General features: G+C 51.0%; 2 protein-coding genes across 3 annotated transcripts in view; one reads left to right on the forward strand and one right to left on the reverse strand.

Annotated features, from left to right (window-relative positions):
• Positions 1-273: 273 nt before the first annotated feature.
• On the forward strand, positions 274-21,514 carry Bri3 (brain protein I3). 2 transcript variants are annotated; one of them, XM_041677964.1, is made up of 3 exons: positions 274-400; positions 12,830-12,932; positions 21,113-21,514. In XM_041677964.1, the coding sequence occupies exons 1-3, from the start codon at positions 274-276 to the stop codon at positions 21,243-21,245; spliced, it is 363 nt and encodes a 120-aa protein (XP_041533898.1). In that variant the 3' UTR covers positions 21,246-21,514. The 2 variants fall into 2 exon arrangements, with proteins under 2 accessions (XP_041533898.1, XP_041533897.1); XM_041677963.1 differs by lacking the exon at positions 274-400 and adding an exon at positions 12,257-12,551.
• Positions 21,515-21,558: 44 nt separating this feature from the next.
• The window catches only part of Baiap2l1 (BAR/IMD domain containing adaptor protein 2 like 1), a 100,020-nt gene continuing 96,759 nt past the window's right edge, over positions 21,559-24,819 (reverse strand). Inside the window, exons 13-14 of the mRNA XM_041677962.1 lie at positions 24,011-24,048; positions 21,559-23,172 (exon numbers count right to left, since the gene is read on the reverse strand). Coding sequence (XP_041533896.1) covers positions 23,076-23,172; positions 24,011-24,048 — 135 coding nt within the window. The 3' untranslated portion in view covers positions 21,559-23,075. The remainder of the gene's footprint in view (positions 23,173-24,010; positions 24,049-24,819) is intronic.

A 24,819-nucleotide genomic window follows, 5' to 3' on the forward strand; every position in this document is an offset into this window, starting at 1 on the left:
GACACTGGACCCTGCCTCTACTACATGGTGGCCCCACAGTCCCTGCCTGAATCATGGGTTGTATCACATCTCTTGGCAGAGGGATGAAATATCTGAGCTGCTGTCACCTCCTGCACACTGGAGCGAGCTCAGAACCTAAGAACCTTGGCACAGAGCAGGATTGTGAGGCCACATTCTGTCCCCTGCGAGGCCCAGCCTGCCCAGTTCCTCCCTGCCTCCCCCACATTCTCAATGATATGACTTTGCCTCACTGGCCTTTGGGGTCATTCCTTCATGTTGGTCACTGCCTGTCAGCTGCTGGAACGTAAGGGGGCTTTTCCTGGCCCAACCTCAGACTTCCTCTGGCCACTCCTGGGCATCTTACGGGGACTAGCCATGAGCACCACAGTGCAGGAAGCAGGTATGAGGCCCTGGGCTGAGGCTCGGGAGGCCTGGTTGGGGAAGACGCTTGGTGGGAGTGAGAAGGGACAGGAAAAGCAGGTGTTTTTTTTCCTCAGTCCCTTTATCATGGTAGCCCCTCCAGTGTGTGTGTGTGTGTGTGTGTGTGTGTGTGTGTGTATGTTATATATGTGTAGTGTATGCACATGTATCTGTGTTAGTCACAGAGGCCAGAGGACTTTGAGTGACCTAATCTAACACTCTTCATCTCATTTTCTTGAGACAGGGTCTCTCACCTGGAGCTAGGGCTAGGGGCCAGCAAGCCAGGGTGACTGTCTTAGTGACTTTTCTACTGTTATGATAAAACACCATGTAGCGGTGGTGACGCGCACACCTTTAATCCCAGCACTCGGGAGGCAGAAGCAGGTGAATCTCTGTGAGTTCAAGACCAGCCTGGTCTGTTACACAGAAAAGCCCTGTCTCAACAACAACAACAACAACAACAACAACCATGAGCTTGTAGGAGGAAGAGTTTATTTGGTGTTTCGGTTCCATCGTGGCATTGATGTAGTAGTAGGCAGTAGACATGGCATCCTATAGGAACAGCCTAGAGCTCACATCTCAGAGGCACAAGAAGGAAGTAGAGCAAACTGGGAAACTGAGTCTTTGAAGCCTCGTAGCCTGCCCCCAGGGATGTGTTCCCTTCAGCAGGGCCACATGTCCCAAATAGCACCACCACTAGGGACCTAGGGTCCAAACGCCCGACACTGGGAGGGACATCTCACCCAGACCATTACAGTGATCCTCCAGTCTCTGCTCGTCACAGCACCGTGGGGACAAGCGTGCACAGCGACAGGTCTGACTTAATGTGGGAATATGGGGATTTGAACTCAGGTCCTCACTCTTCTAGACTCAGCTCTTCCCTGCTGAGTCACCTCTCCAGCCCGTGGCATCCTCTCCTGTCAAAGACCCTCCCACAAGGATTCCCCAAGCTCACTTGTTTCCCAAAGCTAAGGCCCCATGCAACACCATCTCAGATCCCCTGACTTTGGGTATTAATTCTGGGTGACTCTGCTATATTAAGAAATGGCTGTGAGAAAGACATCAGGATCTTCAGCCACACACACACTTGAAGAATCGTCTATGAATTTTCACGTTGGGTCCTTGACATCCTTATGGACCCAAAGTCATGAATTATTTGTCTCATGGAACTGGTCCCTTGTCTGCTTATCCCAAACAAAGAGGATCCTTGTTTGTCACCAAATTCAGTAATCACTAATTGGTCACAAGTGTGCCCCTTCAAGTTCTGCTTGGTTTCCTGCTACCACTGTAAATTAAACACAGAGAAACCTCGTGCAGCACTCTGCATCAACCCAGGGCCTAACATGCTGAGCAAACATTCTACTGATGGCCACACCCCAGCCCCTCACTGGGGGATTCTAGGCAGGGGCTCTACCACTGAGCCACACCCCAGCCCCTCACTGGGGAATTCTAGGCAGGGGCTCTACCACTGAGACACACCCCAGGCCCTCACTGGGGGATTCTAGGCAGGTGCTCTACCACTGAGCCACACCCCAGCCCCTCACTGGGGGATTCTAGGCAGGGGCTCTACCACTGAGCCACACCCCAGCCCCTCACTGGGGGATTCTAGGCAGGGGCTCTACCACTGAGCCACACCCCAGCCCCTCACTGGGGGATTCTAGGCAGGGGCTCAACCACTGAGCCACACCCCAGCCCCTCACTGGGGGATTCTAGGCAGAGGCTCTACCACTGAGCCACACCCCAGCCCCTCACTGGGGGATTCTAGGCAGGTGCTCAACCACTGAGCCACACCCCAGCCCCTCACTGGGGGATTCTATGCAGGGCCTCCAGCAAGCCCAGATATCCTCCCATCAGAGCTGGGGTTGCAGGCACAATGGGAAACCTGGTCTGTAACGTGGGTGCTGGAATCCAAATCTGATTGTCATGATGTGTAGCAGGTGCTCTCAACCTCTGATCTCTCTCTCTCTCTCTCAAGCCCCAGGCCTTGTTTTCTGAGACAGGCACTCACTGGCCTTGAGTTTGTCAACCCAGCTAGTCTGGCTGGCCAATGAGCCTGGGAATACAGGTTCCTACCCCGTGCCTGGCTTTTAACATGTGTCCTAGGTAACACTCGGGTCATCATGGCAGGCTCTTTACTGATGAGCCATCTCCCAGCCCAGGAAACTGTTCTAATCCTCAAAGGATTTGATGTCTCCAGTTTAGGGAGCTCAGTTGCTTGCCCAAATTATACAGGAGACCCCTAGCCTAGAACATTCTTGACAAGAACCCATTGTATGTCAATTCCAGATCTTCCCCTTCACCTTACCTGCCTCAACATCTAAATTTGGTTGAAATGTCCTTGGACCCTTTCTGTCCCTCAATCAAGAAATCTGGAAAGATCGGGGCATAGCTCAGTGGGTAGAGTGCTTGCCCAGGATGCCAAGGCCCTGGATTTAATGCCCACAGAGAAAGGGGAACAACAAAGGGCATTATGTACATTTGAATATGTGTATGTGTGACTTAGAAAAGATGGTAAATGTGTTTGTGCACGTATGTGTGCATATGGGTGCAGCTGTACGTGGGGATGCAAGCGCACAGTGGCCGGATGTTAACCTTGTGTTGTGTTGTTCCTTGGGATTGCTCTTGTGTTTTCTGACGAGGTCTCTTACTAGCCTGGATCTTTTCTCATAGGTTAGGCTGGCTGGGATCTGCCTGTCTCCACCTCCCTAGTGCTGGTAGTTCAAGCCTTGGCCTCCATGCCTGTCCTTTTCATGTGTATCCTGGGGTCAAAGGCAGGTCGGCATGCCTGGAGGGCAAGCACTTCACCTCTGGAGCCATCTCCCACCTGACAGCAAAAAGACACTTCTGTGTGTCGTGCAGAAGCCAATATGCGTAATTTATAAAATACCTGGAAATATTTGCCCAGTACAATTGCAAAGCTCACACCACACTTATCATAAAACCCCGAAGTGTTTATCTAAGATAAACATTTAGCTGCTAGTCAGCAAATATTTGGTAATGTCCTTCCCCAAGCCAGGCACTTGTCATTGGTTCCAGCATTGGCTTTTGACGTTAGGCTTCCTCCTTCTCCTTTTTTTTTTCTCCTTTGGTCACAGTCCCAGCCATGTGAGGTACCCAGTTCCTGTATGTGCCAAGAAGCTCACGTGATGGGTTATCAGCACTTCTCAAGAGCATGCAAGGAAAGAGCATGATCTTTGTTTCAGCTTCCTCTGCTACATTTGAGGACAGTCACAGTGACTGTCAAGGTCTGGAGGATGACAACCTCCAACCCCCAGGCAGGGGCCAGCACATCCTCCGTCTGCACAGATCCCCTCTTCCTGCCCTTCTTAGAAAACATTTATATGCACTGCTCAAAATCAAAGTTGCATTTATTTATTTATTTATTTTGGTTTTTTGAGACAGGGTTTCTCTGTCGCTTTGGAGCCTGTCCTGGAACTAGCTCTTGTAGACCAGGCTGGCCTCGAACTCAGAGATCCACCTGCCTCTGCCTCCCGAGTGCTGGGATTAAAGGCGTGCACCACCACTGCCTGGATGCACTTATTTTTTTTCAAAATAGAAATGGCAATACTAAAAAAATAGATTTATGTGTGATAGGTAATGTAAGTGGATAAAGAATAGGATTAAAGTTATCAGAAAAATGTACATAGGACTCACGGATGGCAGGCTCTCATGTAGCCCAGGCTGGCTGCCGATCCACTAGGTAGCAGGCTACTCGGGAGAGGATGACCTGACCTTCTCCTCTGCCTGCCTCTACTTCCTGAGTGCTGGCATTATGGCTGCATGCCGCCACACATGGCTTGACAGGTGCTGAGGATAGCTTTATGGAGCCTAGGCAGGCACTGTGCCAACTCAGTGACATCTCTAGCTTCTGACAAGGCCACATCTCCTAATTCTTCCCAAATAGTTCTTCCCACTGGGGACCACCTATTCAAACTTATGCACCTTTGGGGAGCATTTTCCACAATGCCTCAGTATGAGGCTTCCTGGGAAATTCCAATTCCTTAAGGTTTCACCAGCATGATGGCCAGGAAGGAGGGGCACAGGTGTCTTGGGAACATTTCCCCGTCTGCCTGGATGGCTACATTACTGCCTCATGTGGTTCCACGATCACACTGTAATTCTTCCTCTTGCCCACTCAGACTCCTATTCTGGGGCGTCCCATAACTGTCTGCTTCTTACACTTCCCCCTCTGGTCTCAGACTCAGCTTCTGGCTTTGCTCCCAACTTCATGGAGGATTTAGCCACACTCAGGAGAGTGCTCATGCTGGGGATACAGTTCAGGGTAGAGTGCTTACCTAGCACCCAGTAGGAGGGAGAGGGGGGCGAGCAAGGGAAGAAAGGGGGTGGGATAAGAGGGAAGGGTAAGGGAGGGAGTGATATCTGTCCTAGCACCTTTGCATTCCCTTCTGTGGGAGACCAGTCCACCCTACAGGGGACTGTCCCTGCTGTGTACAGGACTCTGTCCCCTTACCCATCATTCCTCTCTCTGCCCCACTGAATCCTATCACTTTATAAGTGATTTGTGCTTGCCCACATCAAACAAGTGAGCAAGCCTAAACTCTTCCTTCCATCTCTACATAGCCAATGGTTTCATTTTCTTTTTTCTTTCTTTCTCCCCCGCCACCCCCCAGGGTTTCTCTGTAGCTTTGGGGCCTGTCCTGGAACTAGCTCTTGTAGACCAGGCTGACCTCAAACTCACAGAGATCTGCCTGCCTCTGCCTCCAGAGTGATGGGATTAAAGGCGTGCGCCACCACCACTGCCCGATGGTTTCATTTTCTTATTTTGATTGTGTGTGTGTGTGTGTGTATGCGTGTGTGTGTATGTGTGTGTGTGTATGTGTGTGTGTATGTGTGTGTGTCTGCATGTTTGCACTTACACAAGTGTCAGTGTGGAGAACAGAGGTTGAAGTCGGGTGTCTTCCTTGGTTGTTCTCCATCTCTCTTTCCCTTTTTTTCTTCTACACAGGGTCTCTCTGTGTAGTCCGAGCTGTCCTGGAGTTTGCTCTGTAGACCAGGCTAGCCTTGAACTAAGAGATCCTTGTTGTAATAGGAGCGGCCGGGCTGCGTCCCCAGCACCCCGGCTGCCTGCTAGCTTATGCCCCGAAATAATTACACGGACACTGTATTCTTTTAAACACTGCTTGGCCCATTATATCTAGCCTCTTCTCGGCTAACTCTCGCACCTGGACTAGCCCATTTCTAATAAGGTGTGTAGCACCCCAAGGTGCGCCTACCGGGAAGATTCTAGCCTACACCCATCCTGGGTTGGAGCTTCATTGTGAGTGCCTCAGAGAGCAGAGCTATCTCGTCTGCCCGAGAGAGGGGAGCATGACCTCTGAGCTCACTTCCTCTTCCTCCCAGCATTCTGTTCTGTTTACTCCACCCACCTATGTTTTAACCTACGAGAGCCAAGCAGTTTCTTTATTATAATTAACCAATGACCTTCCTCCATCAGATCCTCCTGCCTCTGCCTTCCGACTGCTGGGATTAAAGGTGTGCATCACCACTACCCAGCTCCATCTATTTTTTTAAGACACATTCTCTAGTTTAACCTGGGTCTCATCCATTTGGCCAGGCTGGCCGGCCAGTGAGCTCCAGGAATTCCCCGCCTGCCCACCCCCACCCTGCTCCATTTCTGCCTCTCGAGTGCTGGGATCGCAGGTGCACACCACATTTTCTGGCTGTTATGTAGGTGTGAGGATGCAGACTCAAACCCTCCCTTTATTGGCGGATCCAGCAGCACCTCCTCCTTTATCTGTTTATTTATCTATTATTTATTTTGGTAACAAGGTCTCGCGTAGCCCAGGTTATCCTCAAACTTTCTGTGTCGCTAAGGATGGTCTTGAACTCTTGCTTCTCATGCCTAGACCTCTCACATGCTGGGATCAGAGGTCTGATGTGGCACAGTACATGGCTACTCTCTCTAGTCTGTCTTTGGTCAAATGTCCCCTTCCGAACTAGCCACTCCATCACTGGAGGACAGCTGCAAGCCACTCCCCCATTCTCACTGCCTCCCCATCTCCTTGAGCCTGTTCATTCCCTTGGCATCACTTCTTAGTAACTCCATCCGCAGGTGGTTACATCGTCAGCGCCAAAAGCAGGTGACGGTCTCATTTCATGCTGGATACACCAATGCTATGCTATGTGTATGCACCCGAGTGACTCTGACTATGAAATGTTCCAGATGTTTCAGCAAGGATGATATTAAACCAGGTGTGGTGTTGTGTGCCTGTAATCCCAGCACTGGGGCAGTGGAGACAGGAAGATAGGGAGGTCAAGGTCATCCTTTGTTACTGGGTGAGTTCGGGTCAGCCTGGGCTACAGAAGACCCTGTCTCCAAACTACTACTCCCATCACACACACACACACACACACACACACACACACACACGACTGGCTGGAGAGATGGAGAGATGACCCAGTGGTTAAGAGCACTGGCTGCTCTTGCAGAGGACTTGGGTCCAGTTCCTAGTCCAGCAACCATATGGTGGCTCACCACCATCTATAATTCCTGTTCCAGGGGACCTAACACTCTTTTGGCCTTCACAGGCACCAGGTACACATACAGAACATAGACACACAGGACACAGGCACACATGCAAGGGAAATACTCATACACATAAATACATAAATCTAGACCAAAACAAACCGAAACGCCATAAAAGGAGGTGCTGTTCCCAGCGCCTGCTCAAACAAAAGCCTCTCCCAGCTTTTCTTAGGTGTCTCTTAGGGAACGGCTGGGCTCAAGTTCACAGATACAGGAAACAGGATCTGTCTGGCTCTTCCCCTAGCACAGCTCCCTGCCGTGCACAGCCGGGCGACAGCACCTATCTCCTGCCATCTAGTCACACTCCCGAGCATCCTGCCGCCAGTTTGGTGGCTTTCCTAGGCAGTTTCCCAGTCTTTTTGTTTCAGGTGGGGTTTTGTTGGCCTGGAACTCATCTAGATCCTCCTGCCTCAGCCTCCTGAGCTCCGGGATTACAGGTGCGTGCTGCCACTCCTGGAAAGGTCAGTTTTAATAGGAATCTTTGATTTTCCTTTCTTCTCAATTTCCCTGACCTTTGTTGCTGCCTGCCATTTTTCTCACCCATCCATTACCAGGCTTGACTCAACTCAGCTTCAGAGACTGGGTGACTTCAGGACGGCGATGGCTGTAGACCCTGGTTGCTCATCTTCCGATATGCAAAACTGATGCTCATCACTGTTTAAACCCATGTAATTGCCAGGGGGTGGGGTTGGTGCACACCTTTAATTCCAGCACTTGGAAGGCAGAGGCAGGGGGATCTCTGAGTTCGAGGCCAACCTGGTCTACAAAGCGAGTTTCAGGACAGCAAGAGCTACACAGAGAAACTCTGTCTTGAAAACAAAACAAACAACAACTAAACAAGCCCATGCAGTCCTGCGGTCAGTCAGACCCTTCAAGGTGCTTTCTACACTCTAGTGTCTTCACCCACTTCCCTTTTGTCTCTTGGGGACCCTTTCAGGACACCCCAAGGGACTCAGAGACATAGCAGGAACTGCCTGCTGCTCACATTTTGGGATTGTAACTTGTGCTTCCTGGAAAGCTCTTGCCCCTGCCTGGGAGGTTCTTGCTCTGGTTCCTAGGGTCACTCCCATGGCTTCTATGCTAGACACTGAGCCCCAGAGTCCTAGGACTCCCCGGTTCATTGCTGCCTGCGGCTGTTCCTATCTCTTCACTCCTGCAGTTTTTTTAAAAAATTATTTTAAAGGGGCTGGAGAGATGGCTCAGAGGTTAAGAGCATTGCCTGCTCTTCCTAAGGTCCTGAGTTCAATTCCCAGCAACCACATGGTGGCTCACAACCATCTGTAATGAGGTCTGGTGCCCTCTTCTGGCCTGCAGGCATACACACAGACAGCATATTGTATACATAATAAATAAATATTTAGAAAAAAATTATTTTAAAGAAACATTTTTTTAATATTTATTTATATATATTTATTATGTATACAATATTCTGTCTGTGTGTATGTCTGCAGGCCAGAAGAGGGCACCAGACCTCATTACAGATGGTTGTGAACCACCATGTGGTTGCTGGGAACTGAACTCAGGACCTTTGGAAGAGCAGGCAATGCTCTTAACCACTGAGCCATCTCTCCAGCCCACTCCTGCAGTTTTTATTTTATTCTCTGACCCCCTACCTGACGCTGTTTTGTGTCCCCTCAGGCATGAATGTGGCCCTAGCCCGTGCACATTCGTGAGTGGCTATATGAGGGTTCTGTTGATGACTGACGTTCTTCAAGGCTAACTGGGAAATCCCACCCCCCAACTCCAGCATTCATGGGATGGAACCCTTACGTAGAAGCGTTCCTAGGGAACCAGAGGCTGTGGTTTTCTCTGGGGTTTGATCAGCAAACACGGGCCTGCGAGAAAAGGAAATTAACTTTTAAATTGACGTCTACCAATGTATATGGTGTCTGATAGGAAAGCTTTCCAAAGGCAGGGGCAATAAATGAGGAGCATCTCATGCTGACCGGATAGCTCAGTGGGTAAAAGGCATTTGCTAAGCAAGCCTGGAGGCCTGAATTTAGTCCCCGGAACCTACATAAAAGTAAAAGGAAAGAAGTGTCCACAGCTAGTGGACTTTGACTGACATACATATACCATGGGGCATGCACCCTCCCGTCATTCACACAACAATAATGAATATAGATTTTTTTTTTTTTAAAGAAGCAAAGTCACCATCCGGGAGGTCACAGTGGAGCAGCCTGGGATGAACCCACTTCTCACGGTGATAGGGTTGGCACTGCATCCCAGGCTCCTCTGGAGAGGGGTTACACTGCTCAAGCCTTTGGTCTCTAACCACTACCTCCCTTACTCAAGCATCAGCCCTGCTTCTTTCAAAGCTCTTAGCCATGCTAATTGTTGTCAAGACACAGTCTCCAGTAGCTTAGGCTGGCTCCGAGCTTGCTGTTTGGCCGGGGTGGACTTGGAAGTTTTGACCCTCCAGAGTGAGGGGACCAGAGGCTTGACCTATCTTGCCTGGTTAATGCTATGTTGGGGGTGGATCCCAGGGCTTTATGTGTGCTAGGTGAGCACTCTACCAACTGAGCGGTACATCCAGCCTTATTGGTGTCTTTGGAGACAGACAGACAGACAGATGGCTCTGAACTCCCAATTCTCCACCAGACAGACAAACAGACAGACAGACAGACAGACACACACACACACACACGCACACACACACACACACACACAACTTCATTCTTTTTTTGGGGGGGGGGGTTGAGACAGGGTTTCTCTGTAGCTTTTGAAACCTGTCCTGGAACTAGCTCTTGTAGACCAGGCTGGCCTCAAACTCACAGAGATCCGTCTGCCTCTGCCTCCCAAATGCTGAGATTAAAGGCGTGCGCCACCACCGCCTGGCTCCCATCTTTATTCTTGTCTTTGATGTTCTCTGTCTGTCTATCTGTCTGTCTGTCTCTCTCTCTCTCTCTCTCTGCCTTCTTCAAGACAGAGTTTCTCTGTGTATCCCTGGTTGTCCTGAAACTCACTTTGTAGACCAGGCTGGCCTCAAACTCACAAAGACCCGCCTGCTTCTGCCTCCCAAGTAATGGGATTAAAGGCGTGCATCACCACTGTCCAACCTTGATGTCCTCTGTTTATTAGTCAAGGGATTGTCCGGCCTCTCAGTTCTCATGAGATGTTGGGCGAAATGACCCATACAGAACAGGGAGGGAAATGGGAATGGGCTCGAAAGAACTCAGCATGTTATAAGGGGATGTGAGTTTCTTCTGAGTTCCCCAGATGTGGATCCTGTGTGCACACAGCACCTGGAACAGGCCTGGCAAGATGTTCTCAGTGGTCCAAGAGTGGCAAGACTGTTACAGGGGGAACCAGCCGCTCTCCGAGGCCTGCTCCAGGGGGAACCAGCCGCTCTCCGAGGCCTGCTCCAGGGGGAACCAGCCGCTCTCCGAGGCCTGCTCCAGGGGGAACCAGCAGCTCTCCGAGGCCTGCTCCAGGGGGAACCAGCAGCTCTCCGAGGCCTGCTCCAGGGGAAGGACTCCTTACTGGTGCCATAACTGGGTCAAAGCCATGGCTAGGGATGTCAGAGGCCCTAAGCAAAGAAGCTCCCTCTGTTAACATATGTTAACATTTGCTAACATAAAAGTAATTAAAGTGAGCCAGGCGGTGGTGGCGCACACCTTTAGTCCCAGCACTCCGGAGGCAGAGGTGGGTGGATCTCTGTGAGTTCGAGGCTGACCTGGTCTACAAGAGCTAGTTCTAGGACAAGCTACAGAGAAACCCTGTCTCGAAAAGAAAAAGAAATTAAAGTGTAGCAGCACAGGTTTCTAATCCCATTCTGGGCAGATTACAGCAAGACCCTGGAAACACACAACAAATGGGAAGGGTTCTAAATGTTCCAATATTCCTTTTTGGTTTGGTTGGTTTTGAAGCCGTGGTCTCCTTGACACTCGGTCTCCTGTAGTTCAGGCTGGCCTTGAACTTGTGTATAGTAGAGGGTGTCACTGAACTTCTGGTCCTCTTGCGTCATCTCCCAGGTTCTGGGATTACAAGAACGCACCACACACCTGGTTTAACCGCGGTCTCCTGTAGCTCAGGCTGGCCTTGAACTTGCATGTAGTGGAGGGCGGCACTGACCTTCTGGTCCTCTTGCATCATCTCCCAGGTGCTGGGATTACAAGCACGCACCATACACCTGGTTTATGTAGTGCTGGAAATGGAACCCACGGCTTCATTCATGCTAGGCAAGCACTCTGTCAACTAAGGTATAGGCACAGCTCCCAATCTTCCTAACTAACCAACCAACCAAGTACCATGTTCGGGAATCCTTCAGCTAGAGGTGTGACAACGGCCATGTAGGGAGACTGCACCTGAGCACGGACCTGCGTCAGGCCACTGTCCTCTTGTAGGGAGCCACGTTTCCACTTAAACCCAACATGTACCTGGGCAGGCTGCCAAAAAAGATTAGAGAACTTGAAAGGACGCACGGCAGGTGCATAGCTTAGGGTGCTTCCAAGCGGGGCAGTTATTTCGAGTTAGTGGCCACAGCCCCTGAAAATGACTTAATTAATCAAAATGGGAGAGGAATAACACTCTGCGATTGAGTAGGTTTTAGTGGGCGTGTACTCAGGTGAGCTCCCACCTCCATCTGAGAGTGTGTTGGCAGGGTAGCTACACTGCTGGGGCGTGACTTGGGTGGGGCTCACCTGGCCCCTCCCCGTGGGTGGTGACCTCGGCGCTGGGTCGGGGAAGGGGGTGAGGAGGAGAATTTGAGGGTTTAAAATGGTGATCAGGAACCGGCAAGGTTGCCCAGACTTTGGGAGACAGAGGCCTGAGCTATATAGTAGTGAGGTCGGGACCAGCCTGGGATGCATGAGCCCACGTCCAAAGGGGGAAAAAAAGCGGAGGGGGGGGGGGCGGCAGCGGCGAAGTGACCCAGTGGGTGAAGGACAGTGCGCCTGCCGCTGAACCTGACAGCCTATCTATCCCAGGACCCATACGGTGGAAAGCTATGGAAAGCAGGCACCCACTCTCGAAAGTTATTCTCTGACTTCCAAATGCGTGCCCGTTCTTATAAACACGCACGCACACACACACACACACACGCAAATAAATGTAACCAATTTTTTTAAAAACAAACATTTAAAAATGATCAGGATCTTATTGGGTATCCAGCCGTGGCAGGGTGTCAGAACAGCTCTGGAAGCCTAAGATCCTACGAGATGGGCGGGACCGAACGAGGACACCACCCCAGCACCCGCCGCCGCCGCGCGAGGCGTCTTTAAGACGCCCCCAAACCCCGCCCACCCCGCCCACGTGACCCCGGTCTTGTGACCGGCAGGAGGGCGGGGAACCCTTGGCGCGCCCGCCCCGCCCCGCCCGGCGCGCGCCTCACTGGGCCGAGCTGCTCGGGACCCCGCCGTCGCTGCTCCCGCCGCCATCCCCGCCGGGCCGAAGGAAGCGAGCCGGGCCGGAGCTGGCGGGCGCGCGGCCCCGGGGGCCGCCATGGACCACAAGCCCCTGTTGCAGGAGCGCCCGCCCGCCTACAACCTGGAGGCCGGCCAGGGCGACTACGCGTGCGGCCCGCACGGTTACGGGGCCATCCCCACCGCGCCCCCGCCGCCGCCCTACCCCTACCTCGTCACAGGTGGGCCCGCGGCTCGGCGGGGTCCCCGAGCGGCCTGCTGGCTGAGCGGCGCGCTGTCCCGGCGCGGGCCTGCAGGGGCAGCTGCTGCCCGGAGCGCCCTGCCCGGCCAGGCCCTGCCCGGGTGGCCGTGAACTTTGTGTCGGAGGGTTTGCGCTTGGCTTCTAGAGCCCACCCGCAGGCGCGCTCGGCCCAGCTGGAGGCGGGGAGGACGGGGGCTTAGGGGGAGGGAGGAGGAGGGCCGAGAACGCCCGGTGCTCATCTGCGCTCCGCTCCCACAGGGATCCCCACCAGCCACCCCCGGGTCTATAACATCCACAGTCGAACGGTCACCCGGTATCCTGCCAACTCCATCGTCGTGGTCGGAGGCTGCCCGGTCTGCAGGTAAGTCCTTAAGCCTGGGGGTGGCGGACAACGCACGTGCCGGGATCTTGCAAAAGGCCAGCGGGGGTGGGATGGGGTGGGGTCACAGCCGGGATCCCGTCTGCGAGGGAGTCCCACAGGCGAGGGACTGCCGTGGGAGAAGGTGGGGTCACACATCCCTGGCTCTGAATTTACTTTATGCGGCAAAAGAATGGGTTCCCTTTTCCTGTGGGGAGTTGAGTGCATTTGGGAGGCATGGCACCCCGAGTGCGTGGGACGCAGGAATGTTAACAATGGAGGCTGATGGTCTTTCCTCCCCGGTTCTGGGATCCGCAGCGAATCAAGGTTTATTTTGGTTTTTCCTCCAATTTCCGCTAGTGTACTGTTACAGTTGAATCCTATTAAGGAGGTGTTGGGACTTGAGTCCGCCTGCCAGTATGCCGAAGGACTTGGGGGAGCCAAGTAGCCAGGCTGAGAGGGTGCAGAATGCAGACCAGGACTTAACAACTCCGGGCCACCAGCTGGCCCAGGAGGAAACCCGGTGCTTCTTTGTTCCGGCCTGGAGTGTGTTTTTGTTTTTCCATATCCCCACACTGGAGTGGGCAGAAACTTTGTGAGTGATGACTTTATGTAAGGCGAGAGATGCAGCCAGGCTCGTTGGAGGCCGGCATTGAGGAGTCGCTTCCAAGTAAGACTTGGCCTCTCCCTCAGATGCGCAGGGCAGGGCTTCAGCCTTTGTCTGGGAGGAGGAAGTTCAAGTCTGCGAGACGGGATTAAGAAACCCTTGTTTGGACTTAGACATCATTTCAAAAGTGTGTTTCAGAGGCGGAGAGTGGAGCCATGGGGAAGTTAATGATTTTAGAAACTCGAGAGTGGCTTCACAGATGACTGAGGGTGGAAGACACTGGACCGACCCTCCGAGCTGATCATGTGCCTGGGGAAGGAGAGGGCAGGCTGGTTAGAGTCCTCATTCGGGGACCCAAGTGCAGATTCAAGGTGGGGCGTCTGCCTGGCACTGTCGATGGGGTCATTATCCCGGCTGACTTCTGGCTTTTGGAGCTGGTGGAGAGAGGGGCAACGGGGTAGGAATCGGTTGCTCCCTCCAACTGTAGGTGGGCACCCTGATAGTTTAGTCTTGCTGGCTGCCTCCAGAGGGCAGTTCTCTGCAAGAGTTCCACCTTCCGGCTTGAGGCACACTAGGTAGACAAGAGTAATCATGGATCGGGAGATGCTCCTGGTTTGTTGAGCAAGGGAATCAATATGGGGTCCCCTGTGCAGAGAGCCATTGGGAATAGGGGGAGTTGCACAAGGTGGGAAATGGGAAGCCTTCCTGTTGGTGTTGAGGCTAGGCCCTGGGGGTCTCAGAGCCCTAAGGATGGCAAATTCTAGATGATCGCTCAAGTTTAAGGGGGTGTTAGGCTGGCTGGCTGTCCGGCAGAAGGAAGGCAATGGGAGAGGCGTGGCAGTGGAGGGGCCTCTCTAGGATTTCATGTCTGTGCTGTGTCCAGCCACTAGCTGGATGAGGAACTGGATCCAGATCCTGGCCCCTACCACGTGCAGCTGTTTTTTTTCTCCCTCAGTGGACAGGGGTGTTCCCATGAGGCTCTGCTTGGCCCAGATGTCTGAGCTTGGAGAAGGGGAGTGGGGAGACCAGCAGCAGGGCAGTATGGCTGTTAGAGTCTCGGGAGCCAGGGCAATCCACAGTTCTGCGTTTGGGTAGAGAGCACTCTCTCTGTCTGGGACATGAGTTGTGGTGTTCTGCAGGCTTGTGGCTCCTACTTGTGGGGCTCTTCAGTCCTGCAGAGTGTGGGACAAGGTCGGGCCGTGTCCACTGCCCTCTCAGGAAGGTCTTGGGCTCTTGTGGGTGCATCCTTCTTTGGGAATTGGGAACTCCTGCTGTGCCTCTGGGTGGAGGCATTCAGCATTAAGGAAGCTGGGTTCTCTGAGGACAAGTTTGGGGGTGCCTGACCCTTAAAGCAGTGACCACTCTTGGATTGTCCCAGGCCACTTGTGTCTCAGGTGGGAGGAACAGATTATTTATTATGTACCCCTGGAATCCCTGCAGGCTATTCATAGTACCCTCTGCTGCTAGACCCTGGCTCCAAGGCTGATTCCTATCATTACAAAAGCAGGCATGCAGGGAGTGGGGGCTCCCTCTCCTGAGCAGGGGACAGAGGTCAGCAGGATGGGGTGGCCGCCTTTTCTTTTGGTTTAGGGAGAGAGTGTGTGTGTTCCTGGGATTGGGATGTCCAGGCTGTAAAGGTTGAGTCTGCTCTTGCCTAGCTTGTTAGGGCTGAGAGATAGGACACATCTCATGTGACCAAGCTTTCTTTCTTCCAGATGTAGCTTGCCAGGCCCTGTCCCTTCCCTCCTTAGTGGCTTGGCAGGAATTTGTCCAAGTCACACGTCTGTGATTCCCTCTGAGTGAGACTTGGCATAAGAAGCCAGTGTCGCTTGTCACTTTGCCATCCTGTCTGAGTTGCAGTTAAGCAGCCTGACTCCATCTTCCCTTTATAGACATTTGCAAGAAGTGATTCTCTCATCCCCATCTGGGCTGCTTCCAGCCCTCCTAGGTTTTCCTGCCCCACCTGCAGCAAACAATGTATCTACAAAGGTCCTGGCTCTCTTGAGGCTGGCGCCTTTCCACTCCTAGGCCTGGGGTTGTCCCTAGATTCAGGCAGGTGAAGCTGATCAGTGTCCCTGGGAGCACTGGTCACAACGGGAACGGGCATGCACAGGGTGAGTGGCAGGGCTGTGAGTGCAGAGCCTGGCAGGCACAGACTGCTCGTGCATACTGGCTGAGCTGTTATTAGGTATTTAGCTTTGGAGGTGACCAGAGAAGCAGGAAGAAATCCAGGGGAGGGTGGAGTCTGGACACAGCCCTGGGTCACTGGTATGAAAGCCCCTGTGGGCTGATGTGGGTTTGGGTGTTGGAGAGAACACGAGGTGGCAGAGAATCTGGAGAAGACAGGGCAGCGGCAATCTTGGGTTTCTAATAATAGTGGGTGGCGGAAGGCCTGCTCTGCCCGACCTGTGGCTGAGGCAGGAGGTCAAGAGGCTGGCCATGCCTGACAGGAGGCTGGTGTCCTGGCTGAGTCCTGGACTAGGTATAAAGTCTGAGGGAGACCCGCTTTGTCTCCCAGTCCTGACTGGGCCCTACCAACTCTGCAGTGTGGATGGTACAAATCTGAGTCTTGTGAGCCGGAGGGAACATGCCCTAGCCAGCCTCCCCCCCACCCCTCCCGCACTGTGCCTGACAGTTGGGCTTTTGAGCCTGTGTCTAGGTGGCAGGATATTTGGGGGGAGGTCCTGGTGAACTGCCCACATCAGGGTGCTGCTCTCCGGAGTGGAGACTTGTCTGGTGGCTCTGTTGGGAGCTTTGACTTGAGTCAGTAGCTGGAGAAAACCTTTGCATCCCTTTCCCTGGGGACGTTGTCCTTCCGGTTCTAGGAATGTTGCAGGTGGCTCCCAGGGCTGGAGGGTGCCTCAGGGCTACTGGGCTTAGGAGTTTTACTTGAACATCCGAGGGCTGAAGCCAGACCCAGGGAACCTGACTGCACTTGGATCCCTGCCACACTTCCACAGCTGACCTCAGGTGCAGCTCTGACCTCATCAGCCTGTAAGATGGGGCCAGGTTGTACCTGTGGAGTGGCGTGGGGTGCTGTAAGGACACAGAAGGGGTCAGGGTAGCTCTTTCTTGCTAGGTACCTGGCCCTTGGGACTCTCCAGGGTTGCATGTCTTCCTGCAGTTCAGGGCTCCCTCCCTCCTCTGTCCACTTCCCTCCTGTGGCCAACCTATCTGGCAGGTGTCAGGGTTGAGTGGCCCCTTGTTTGTGGAGGCTCCAGTTAGGGGTTAAAGAAGTAAAGGCTTTCAAAGTTAGTTATTTTCCTAATTTGCTGTGCTATTTCCTCCCCTTTCCATGTGACTGGTTATGGGAGGGGGAGGGGCAGGCCAGGTGCTGCCAGGAGGCCTGGCTTGGATTCTGAGCCAATTGAAAGAGTTGAAACTTGTCCTGTAGAGCCTTTTGGAGGTTGTAGAGGAGAGAAGGTGAGGCCGTTGGGGACAGGCAAGCTGGAAGGCAGCAGCTGTTCTCTTGGGCAGGGTCTTCACTTAGTGCTATTGCCACCTCAGGAGCCTGTAGCGTTTTGCCGAGTATAGGTTGGCTTAGAGGCCATATTGTGTTTCTGGAGTCAGGTGTTGGCTTTTAGAACTAAAACTTTTGCCAATGTTCCGTTTGAGATCTGGGGCAGAACTGAAGTTAAAATGTTAGTGTTTTTGCAGTAAGACATGACCCTTCCTGTTAAGTGGATATAGTGAGATTATAAATAGGCTTGGCAGTGGCGCACTTGCGAGGCAGAGGCAGGTGAATACTCTGAGTTTGAGGCCAGCCTGGTCTACATGAAGAGTCAGGGCTATAGAGAGCAAACAGCAAAACAGAGAATAAATTACCTCATACGTTCAGGTCAGCTGCATCCAGGTTGGGCTTGCTGCTGCTTTAGGAGAAGTTCTGCTTCCAGAGCTTTGGTCATTTGGAATTGTGGGTTGAGAGCATGGGATCTTGGGGCATGTGCTCTCTTGCTCACAGCTAAAGATAGAGGGCCGGGACAGGTCTCTCTTCCCCATCCCTCTAGTCCATTGAAGCCTGCTTAGAATTTGGGTTCAGATTGTTTTTTGTGGGATGAAGACGTGAGTCTCCAGTCAGACTCTTGGTTGCTGGCAGATGTGTATTCAAAAAATCCTTAGGTGACTGGTCCCCACATGGTGTGACTGAAGGAATATCCTCACTTTTCCTGGAGGCATAGCTGAGCATCCCAGAGCAAGCTGAGGGGAAGGCTCCCTAGGGAGCATTAGGTTCTCGGTAGTACCAAGTCTGGCACTCCTGACTATGGAGTCAGCAGAAGGTTGCATTGCTTCCCAGCTCTCTGACAGAAAGTGTGGGGCTTGCAGGGACCCCCAGGTATGTGAAGATCTGCTGTGGCTCTCTCTTGCTGGTGAAGTTATGAGCACAGTTAAAGGGTTCAGAAGATGAGAGGGGTCTTGAGTCAAGACACTGGGCCTGGCTACTTCTGGTAATTGTGCATCAGGCAGTAAGAGCCATAACGGAGTGCTCCGAGGAGTGACCTGCCATCCTGGCTCCTGGCTCTACATCCGAGACACTGGCTTGTGGTCTGGATGGAGCATTAGGAGGAAGGGACAGCAGGGTTGGGGTATGCTGCCACTCTAGAAGGCTTACCCCAAAATACAGCAGTAACTTATAACTCATGTAGATGAGACACAGGGCAACATGAGAGCCCACCCCAACCCCTTACACCCTGGCATAATCTTAACAGTACCCAGCCACCGGCACCATCTGAGCTCTGCATCTCCCTTGGGAGTAACTTGGCAGGTGTGCCTCTTTTCTTGAGTATTGAAGGTCTTGAGGCCCCTGGTTTCTTTCAGAGCTCCTGGTGACCCAATTAGAAAGCAAGATTTGCTTCCTGTGACCCAATGTTCTTGTGGAATTTTCTTTCTTCTCCTTTTCCTTCTTAACCTTTTGAGACGAGTTATGTAGCTCAGGCTGGCCTCTAACTTGCTGTGTGAGGATAACCTTGGACTTCCGATCCTCCTGCCTTTACCTCCTGAGTACTGGGATTATGATATATTTTCTAACTGGATTATGCAGACCAGTATTTCTTGGAACTTTACCTAGCGATTAGACAGTTGTGAAGGTACTAGGAAAAATAGAAGGATGGAACCCAGACAGAAATGCCCTTAAAGGATCAGGACCATATGGCCGTCTACCAGCCAGAACATGTCTAGGCCCAGGGCCCTAGCCACCTGTGCCTGGGGACAGCTGGCGTCAGAGGGCAGCATAGCAGCCTGGTTACTGAGGGCCCTGCAGCAGCATTCTGGTGAAGACCTGCCCAGTCTTTGGATAGGCTAAGGAAGTGTGGTGACACGGTGACCATGTGATAGTTAGGAAGGGACACTTTTATAAGAGTCATATGAGGGACAGATCTTGGTGGCACAGAACTTGGGAGGTGGAGGGAGGAGGTTCCGAAGTTCAAAGTCATCCTCAGTTATATAAGGAGTTTCAGAGACCCTGTTTTAATGCCCCCACCCCCAAATTACACAAGAGGTAGCTTTGCTGACATAAATGCAGGCATATCCTGATTCATGCTGCCTTAGAACTGGGTTTGGTTTCCCCTGTGCTCTGGGCTAGCCCATCAGCGGCGGTATTAACTAGCTCAAAGGTATTGGAAGCTCTGGATGAGTTGGAGTGGAAAGCTCCCAGAAGTGGAGAGTAAGGTTGTTGTCCAAACCTGGCTGTCCAGAGCTCCTTAACTTGCAGAGCTTCTCAGGGTTCAGGTGCTGTGTGTGCAAAGTGCTTTGGGGCTTACTGTCCATCATAGGTTTGTTTCTGGAGGCTTTTCCTGATAGATGGGGGAGACTGGCATGGAGTTTGCCTTGTCTTCTAAGCAGTTGAAGACAAGATTCTCAGAGTATCTGGATTTATTTGTCATGGCCCTAGGAAGCCCTCAATATTGGCTCTCACCTGTTTGGGCTTTTGTTTAAGTTGTCACTTTCCTGCTCTCCCCATGAGTAGTGAAAGGAGTAGCCAATGTGGTCTAAAGGACAGTTTGCTGTGTCTAAAACGATGGGGAGGGATAAGAGGATGCTGGGAGGGACTCCTCGCTAACTCCTCCACCCCCCATTCCTACCCAGTGGGAACAGAGTAGTCAGGGTCAGCCAGGCAGCTTGCTGTCCCTGTGATAGCCCCGATGAACCTTGTGACCTTTTGCAGCTCCTGTATCACCCAGTGATACAGCCCCCCTCTTCGTCGTGTTATCTTGGTCTTGGCTCAATTCCTTCTCTGTCCCAGCAGTGTGCCCTGCTCATGGGCTTGTGCCTGGAGCACTGGATGGGGGTCCCTGTTGGGAAAAGCGTGTGGGAGTCTGTTTGGTTGAAGTGAGACTTGGTGTTTAGAACTTTTCAGAGGAGTCTTTGGAGCTCTGCTTCTCACCTTTGGGAATGAAGAGAAGATCCTGAGCTACCTATGGTGACAAAGACCTGGAGTCCTAATAGGCTGAGGCAGGAGGAGCCAGAGTTTCAGGCCAGTCTGGGTCACGGGGAGAAAAGGTGACATGTGACTGAGACAGCATTAGGTCACTGGACCTGTTTTCATGCTTGATACAGGTTTTTCATGATGTCTTCGTTTTTCTGTTTCACATTCTGCATGTTGGAAGTAGACTTTTTTCTTTTTAAAAAAGGATTAATTTATTTTTATGTGCATTTGGTATTTTTTTTTTTTTTACCTGCATGTACATCAGTGTGAAGGTGTTGGATCCACTGGAACTAGGTTTATGGACAGTTGTGAACTGCCATGTGGATGCTGGGACTTGAGCCCAGGTCCTTTAGAGGAGGAGCCAGTGCTCGTAACCACTGAGCCATCATCACCTCAGCCCCGTAGACTTACAGCTGACCTGAGTCTGGTCTTTACACCAACCAAATGATCACTTTGAACAGTGTCCCTTAGAGGACAGCAAAGAGACCTAAAGTATTTCAGCACTGGAGAAACACTCTGGGTCTGGGGACAGAGCACTTGGCTACTCAGGAAGCTCTGGCTGGCTTCTGTTCCCAGCACAGCAGACACTCTAGGGTAGGTTTCATTTTCGGGGTGTCTTATTTTCCAGAGGTATAGACTCATTTGCTTCACTCTTGTTTTTCTGTTGTATCATGAAGTCAGAAGTCAGAGGACAACTTCATGGAGTTGGTTCTCTCCTTCCACCTTTATGTAGGTCCCAGGGATTGAGGGGATTGGACTTGGGTCATCAGGTTTTTGTGGCAAGTGCCTTTACAGCTGAGCCATCTCACCAGCCCCAGCTCACCCCTTTTTGTAAGACTGTGACCAATGGAAAGTTCTTGCCTGTATTTGCCTTAGGTGATACCTTTCATTGTGTTCTTTGAATTTGCCCAGGGTGCCCTCAGTAGCAGTGCCAGTTTATACTGGCTCCAGCCAGTTCTGAGCAGTCCAGCCCTGGGTTGTCACTGGGTGTGTCTGTGTGTGTGTGTGTGTGTGTTTGAGCGCGCCATTCCCAGCACATTCCCCCTGCAAGTCAGGCAGGCACCCAGTGTAGATTGTGTGTGTGGGGGTGGGGGGGGGAGGTGACATCCCATGGGTTATCAGGCTGGGGTCCTAACTTGGTGCTTCTCTCTGCAGGGTTGGTGTCCTGGAGTACTGCTTCACCTGCCTGGGCATCTTCTTGGCCATTGTCCTGTTTCCTTTTGGGTTCATCTGCTGCTTTGCATTGAGGAAGCGAAGATGCCCCAACTGTGGAGCAGTCTTTACTTAAAGGGAACAACACACCCAGTTTTCCTACATTCAGCTATCTTTTCTAATGTAAATGTTGTGTACAATAGTTTTATTTGATTAAGCTTCAGGACTGTTTTGTAAAGTGTGGTGGGATAGACTTGGCGTTTGTGCTGACTCGCAGAGGTGGAAGAAGGCAGCAGACTGCTCCCGAGGTTAAGGATAACTCAAGAAAGCACTGCTTCTATTTTTTGCAGTCTTCAATTTGAGAATGGTGAGAGATACTGTTTTAAATAAATGAGATTCATACCATTGTGTAGCTTGCTCTGCTCGCCCAGTGGTCTTACACACTGCCCCTCTTCACACTTGCAAAGGCCACCCGTGGCTATCTTCTAGTCCTAAGGTATCACTTAATGGCTCAGAACCTGTGTTTCAGACTCTCCTTTATTATCAGCATGAAACCATAGTCCCCTTGGTGTTTGCAGAGCTGGGGCGTGAGTCCCAAGGTAAGTGACCCTGTGAGGGAGAGCACACCTCAGAGGAAGGGTGTGAGTTCTCAGTGCACTCCCTTCTTTAAATATCCAAAAGCCACACTTGGCTTGTTCTCTATCGGTGAAAACACCGGGCTTTCTACCTTAACTTTTACTTACGTGTTGATCACAGGGACTGTGTTTGAAATCTGGCCTTTCCCCCATCAGGCTGGGATACCTGCCTAACACAGAGATACCACAGGGCATGACCCTCACTTTGTGATCTAGGGAGGGAATTGACATGGGCAGGCCCAACCACTTGCCCTTCATGGGGGCCAGCAGGTTTGTCCTTCCACGTGAGCCGGGCACTGCTTGGCCTAGCTGGAAAGACTGAAGTTTCATGTATACACAAACCCAATTTCCAGCTTGGGAAAAATGATTTCTATGAGATTCAAGAATCTGGTAAGCAGCAAGCTCCTGTCCATAGTGACTTGCCTGGATGTGGATTTTAGTTGCCATTCCAGAATAGGTCTACGTCTTGGGCAGGTAGGGACAGACTCTGATCCTGGACTCTGCAGTGATCTGAACTGTTGGTCTCAGCCAGAAGTCTTGAGTGTGGGACAGTGTCAGGCTGCAATAGTGCCCTGGCCCTCCTGACCACCAGTCACCAGGTTTCACAAGTGCCATTTACAGGCCAGTACCTGATTGAAAAATGGAGAAACTTGACCCTCAGATGTGTCACCAAGCTTTAGAGATGTGCACAGACCCTTGCTGTTAACCACTGAACTTAGTAGCTTCTGGAGATAATTTTACAAGTGCCAATGAGGTGGGTAGACTGTCTCAGCATTCTGCAGCAATGCCTGCCAATTGAGGTCGGAATTCTCAATTGTTACACATTTGTTTAATCAAAAAGGTTAAAATTGGGTCATTTAAAAATTATATTTAATATAGCTTTATAATTTATATTGCTTACTATATTTGCACTCTGATGCAAACTTACATATTTTCCTTAGATGAGCATCATAATGCTACTTAAAAGCACAGGCTTTATAAAATAAAACTCTGGTCTTTTTGCATTCAGCTACAGAAAGCCAGGCACAAAAGCACAGATAAGACTATCCCTTATTCTGGCTATTTCCTTAAAAATAAAAATTAAAAAAACTTGAACCAAATTTACTGCTTTTTGAATAGAAAAAGAAGGAAATATTTCAAATGATTGATCTGTTCACTAAGCTACTCATTTACCTTAAAGACAAAAAGTGTAAATCCAGTTCTCTTAAACTGAGAAAATTGATTTGCTCAAGTGGGGTTCATTGAAATCAGGCACACCCTCTGAAACTTCGACAGTGCCTGCACCCGTTTAGCAACCTATCATCTTGCAGGTGAGAACTCAGGTATAGGGACTAGCAGGATTCTTCCCATCTTCGTCGAATGATTGGTGCTGATCTGTCATTTGTCACTGTTGGCCGGAGTTTCACAGTAGCGAAGGGGTTTTCTCCACTATGGGGAGGAAAGGAGGAAGAAAGAATCTAAGTACTGCTTCAGAACAGGAATTAGATGTGATGTATATGGGGGTGTATGCACACAACAGTAGTGCTCACATGTGCAGGCCAATGTCATTATTACGTGTTTTATCATACTCCACTTTCTATTTTGAGACCGGAATTCGCTGTTTTATGGGTTGGTATCGAGTACCCAGAATCTGCCTGTCTTCCTCTATGGTGCTGTGGTTACATGTGTTTACTGTGTGTTGGGGATTTAAACTCAGGTCTTTTTTTTTTTTTTTTTTTTTAAGTTTAAAACAACAGCAGTTTATTCTGGGGACTAGAAGTACAGGCATCAGTGGAGCTGTGTTCTCTCTGTGACTTTTTTTTTAAATTTATTTATTATTTATTTATTAAAGATTTCTGCCTCCTCCCCGCCACCACCTCCCATTTCCCTCCCCTTTCCCCATCAAGTCCCCCTCCCTTATCAGCCTGAAGAGCAATCAGGGTTCCCTGCCCTGTGGGAAGTCCAAGGACCACCCACCTCCATCCAGGTCTAGTAAGGAACTCAGGTCCTTTTTATGCTTATGCAGCAAGGACTCTACTCATTGAGCCATCTTCCCACTGCATTCAAATCCTGGACTTGAATACATAGGTATCTGACGGTTTACTATGCCGAGCTAGAGAGCAGGTCACACAAGAGTCTGATGAAGGAGCCGTGTGGAATAGTCCACCTGCCTTGGGTTAGAGTTGAACCATGCTGCTCTACACCCCACTGTCTAGAGCCAGTTTCCTCCATCCCCATGAAGGGCCTTTGGGGGACAATACTGACTTCATGACTAGGTTATACATACCTGAGGAATGGTGGCTTTGCAGTCCCATTTGCATCACTCTGGAAAAGACAAGAGATTATGGAAGGATTGAAATTGGAACATTTTTATAAGACCCACTGATAAAGACATGCAAAGTTAGATTTAAAGCCCCCGGTGGAGCTGGAGATAGCTATCAGTGAAGGATGCTGTTCTTTTTTTTTTTTTTTTTTTCCGAGACAGGGTTTCTCTGTGGCTTTGGAGCCTGTCCTGGAACTAGATCTTGTAGACCAGGCTGGCCTCGAACTCACAGAGATCCGCCTGCCTCTGCGCCTACTCCCCCCCCCCCCCTCCAGTGCTGGGATTAAAGGCGTGCGCCACCACCACCCGGCTTGACGGATGCTGTTCTTGTGGAGGACCTGAGGTCAGTTCCCAGTCCCTATACAAATGCTCACATGCACCTGCACCTCCAGGGCATCTGACATCTTGAATTTGTACTTGTGTTCAAACATACATGTAGACAAATAAAAGTAAATCTTTAAAGCTATTCATGTTTAAAAGCATTTCCTGATGTCTAAATTATTTCCAAAGAAGTGAAGAAGAGAAAATGTTTTAGATTGTTAAGGGCCTTTTGTGTGTCAGAAGGTGGAATAAAGCAGTGCCTTGAAGTATGGCAGCAGTGCTCACACAGGTCAGCATGGTCATCCTGAATGCTCACAGGAACTCAGATCTTACCAAAGTATATCAAATTAAACTGAGCAACAGCACTGTGGCACGAAAGGAAAACACAGATGTGTTTCAGACCCAAGCTATAGTATGGTATTAGTGACTGTGGGCTCCCCCTCCACTCGCCT

This window comes from Microtus oregoni, unplaced genomic scaffold (assembly GCF_018167655.1).
Source record: "Microtus oregoni isolate MIOR12 unplaced genomic scaffold, Mior012 000029F_ref0000214, whole genome shotgun sequence".
Lineage (NCBI taxonomy): Eukaryota > Metazoa > Chordata > Mammalia > Rodentia > Cricetidae > Microtus > Microtus oregoni.

Excerpts from the sequence above, each read along its gene's own strand:
- Bri3 (XM_041677963.1), top strand. The coding sequence starts at position 12,410 with ATGGACCACAAGCCCCTGTTGCAGGAGCGCCCGCCCGCCTACAACCTG. Across the intron at positions 12,552-12,829 it reads CTACCCCTACCTCGTCACAG|GGATCCCCACCAGCCACCCC; the intron begins GTGGGCCCGCGG and ends CCGCTCCCACAG. Across the intron at positions 12,933-21,112 it reads GGAGGCTGCCCGGTCTGCAG|GGTTGGTGTCCTGGAGTACT; the intron begins GTAAGTCCTTAA and ends TTCTCTCTGCAG.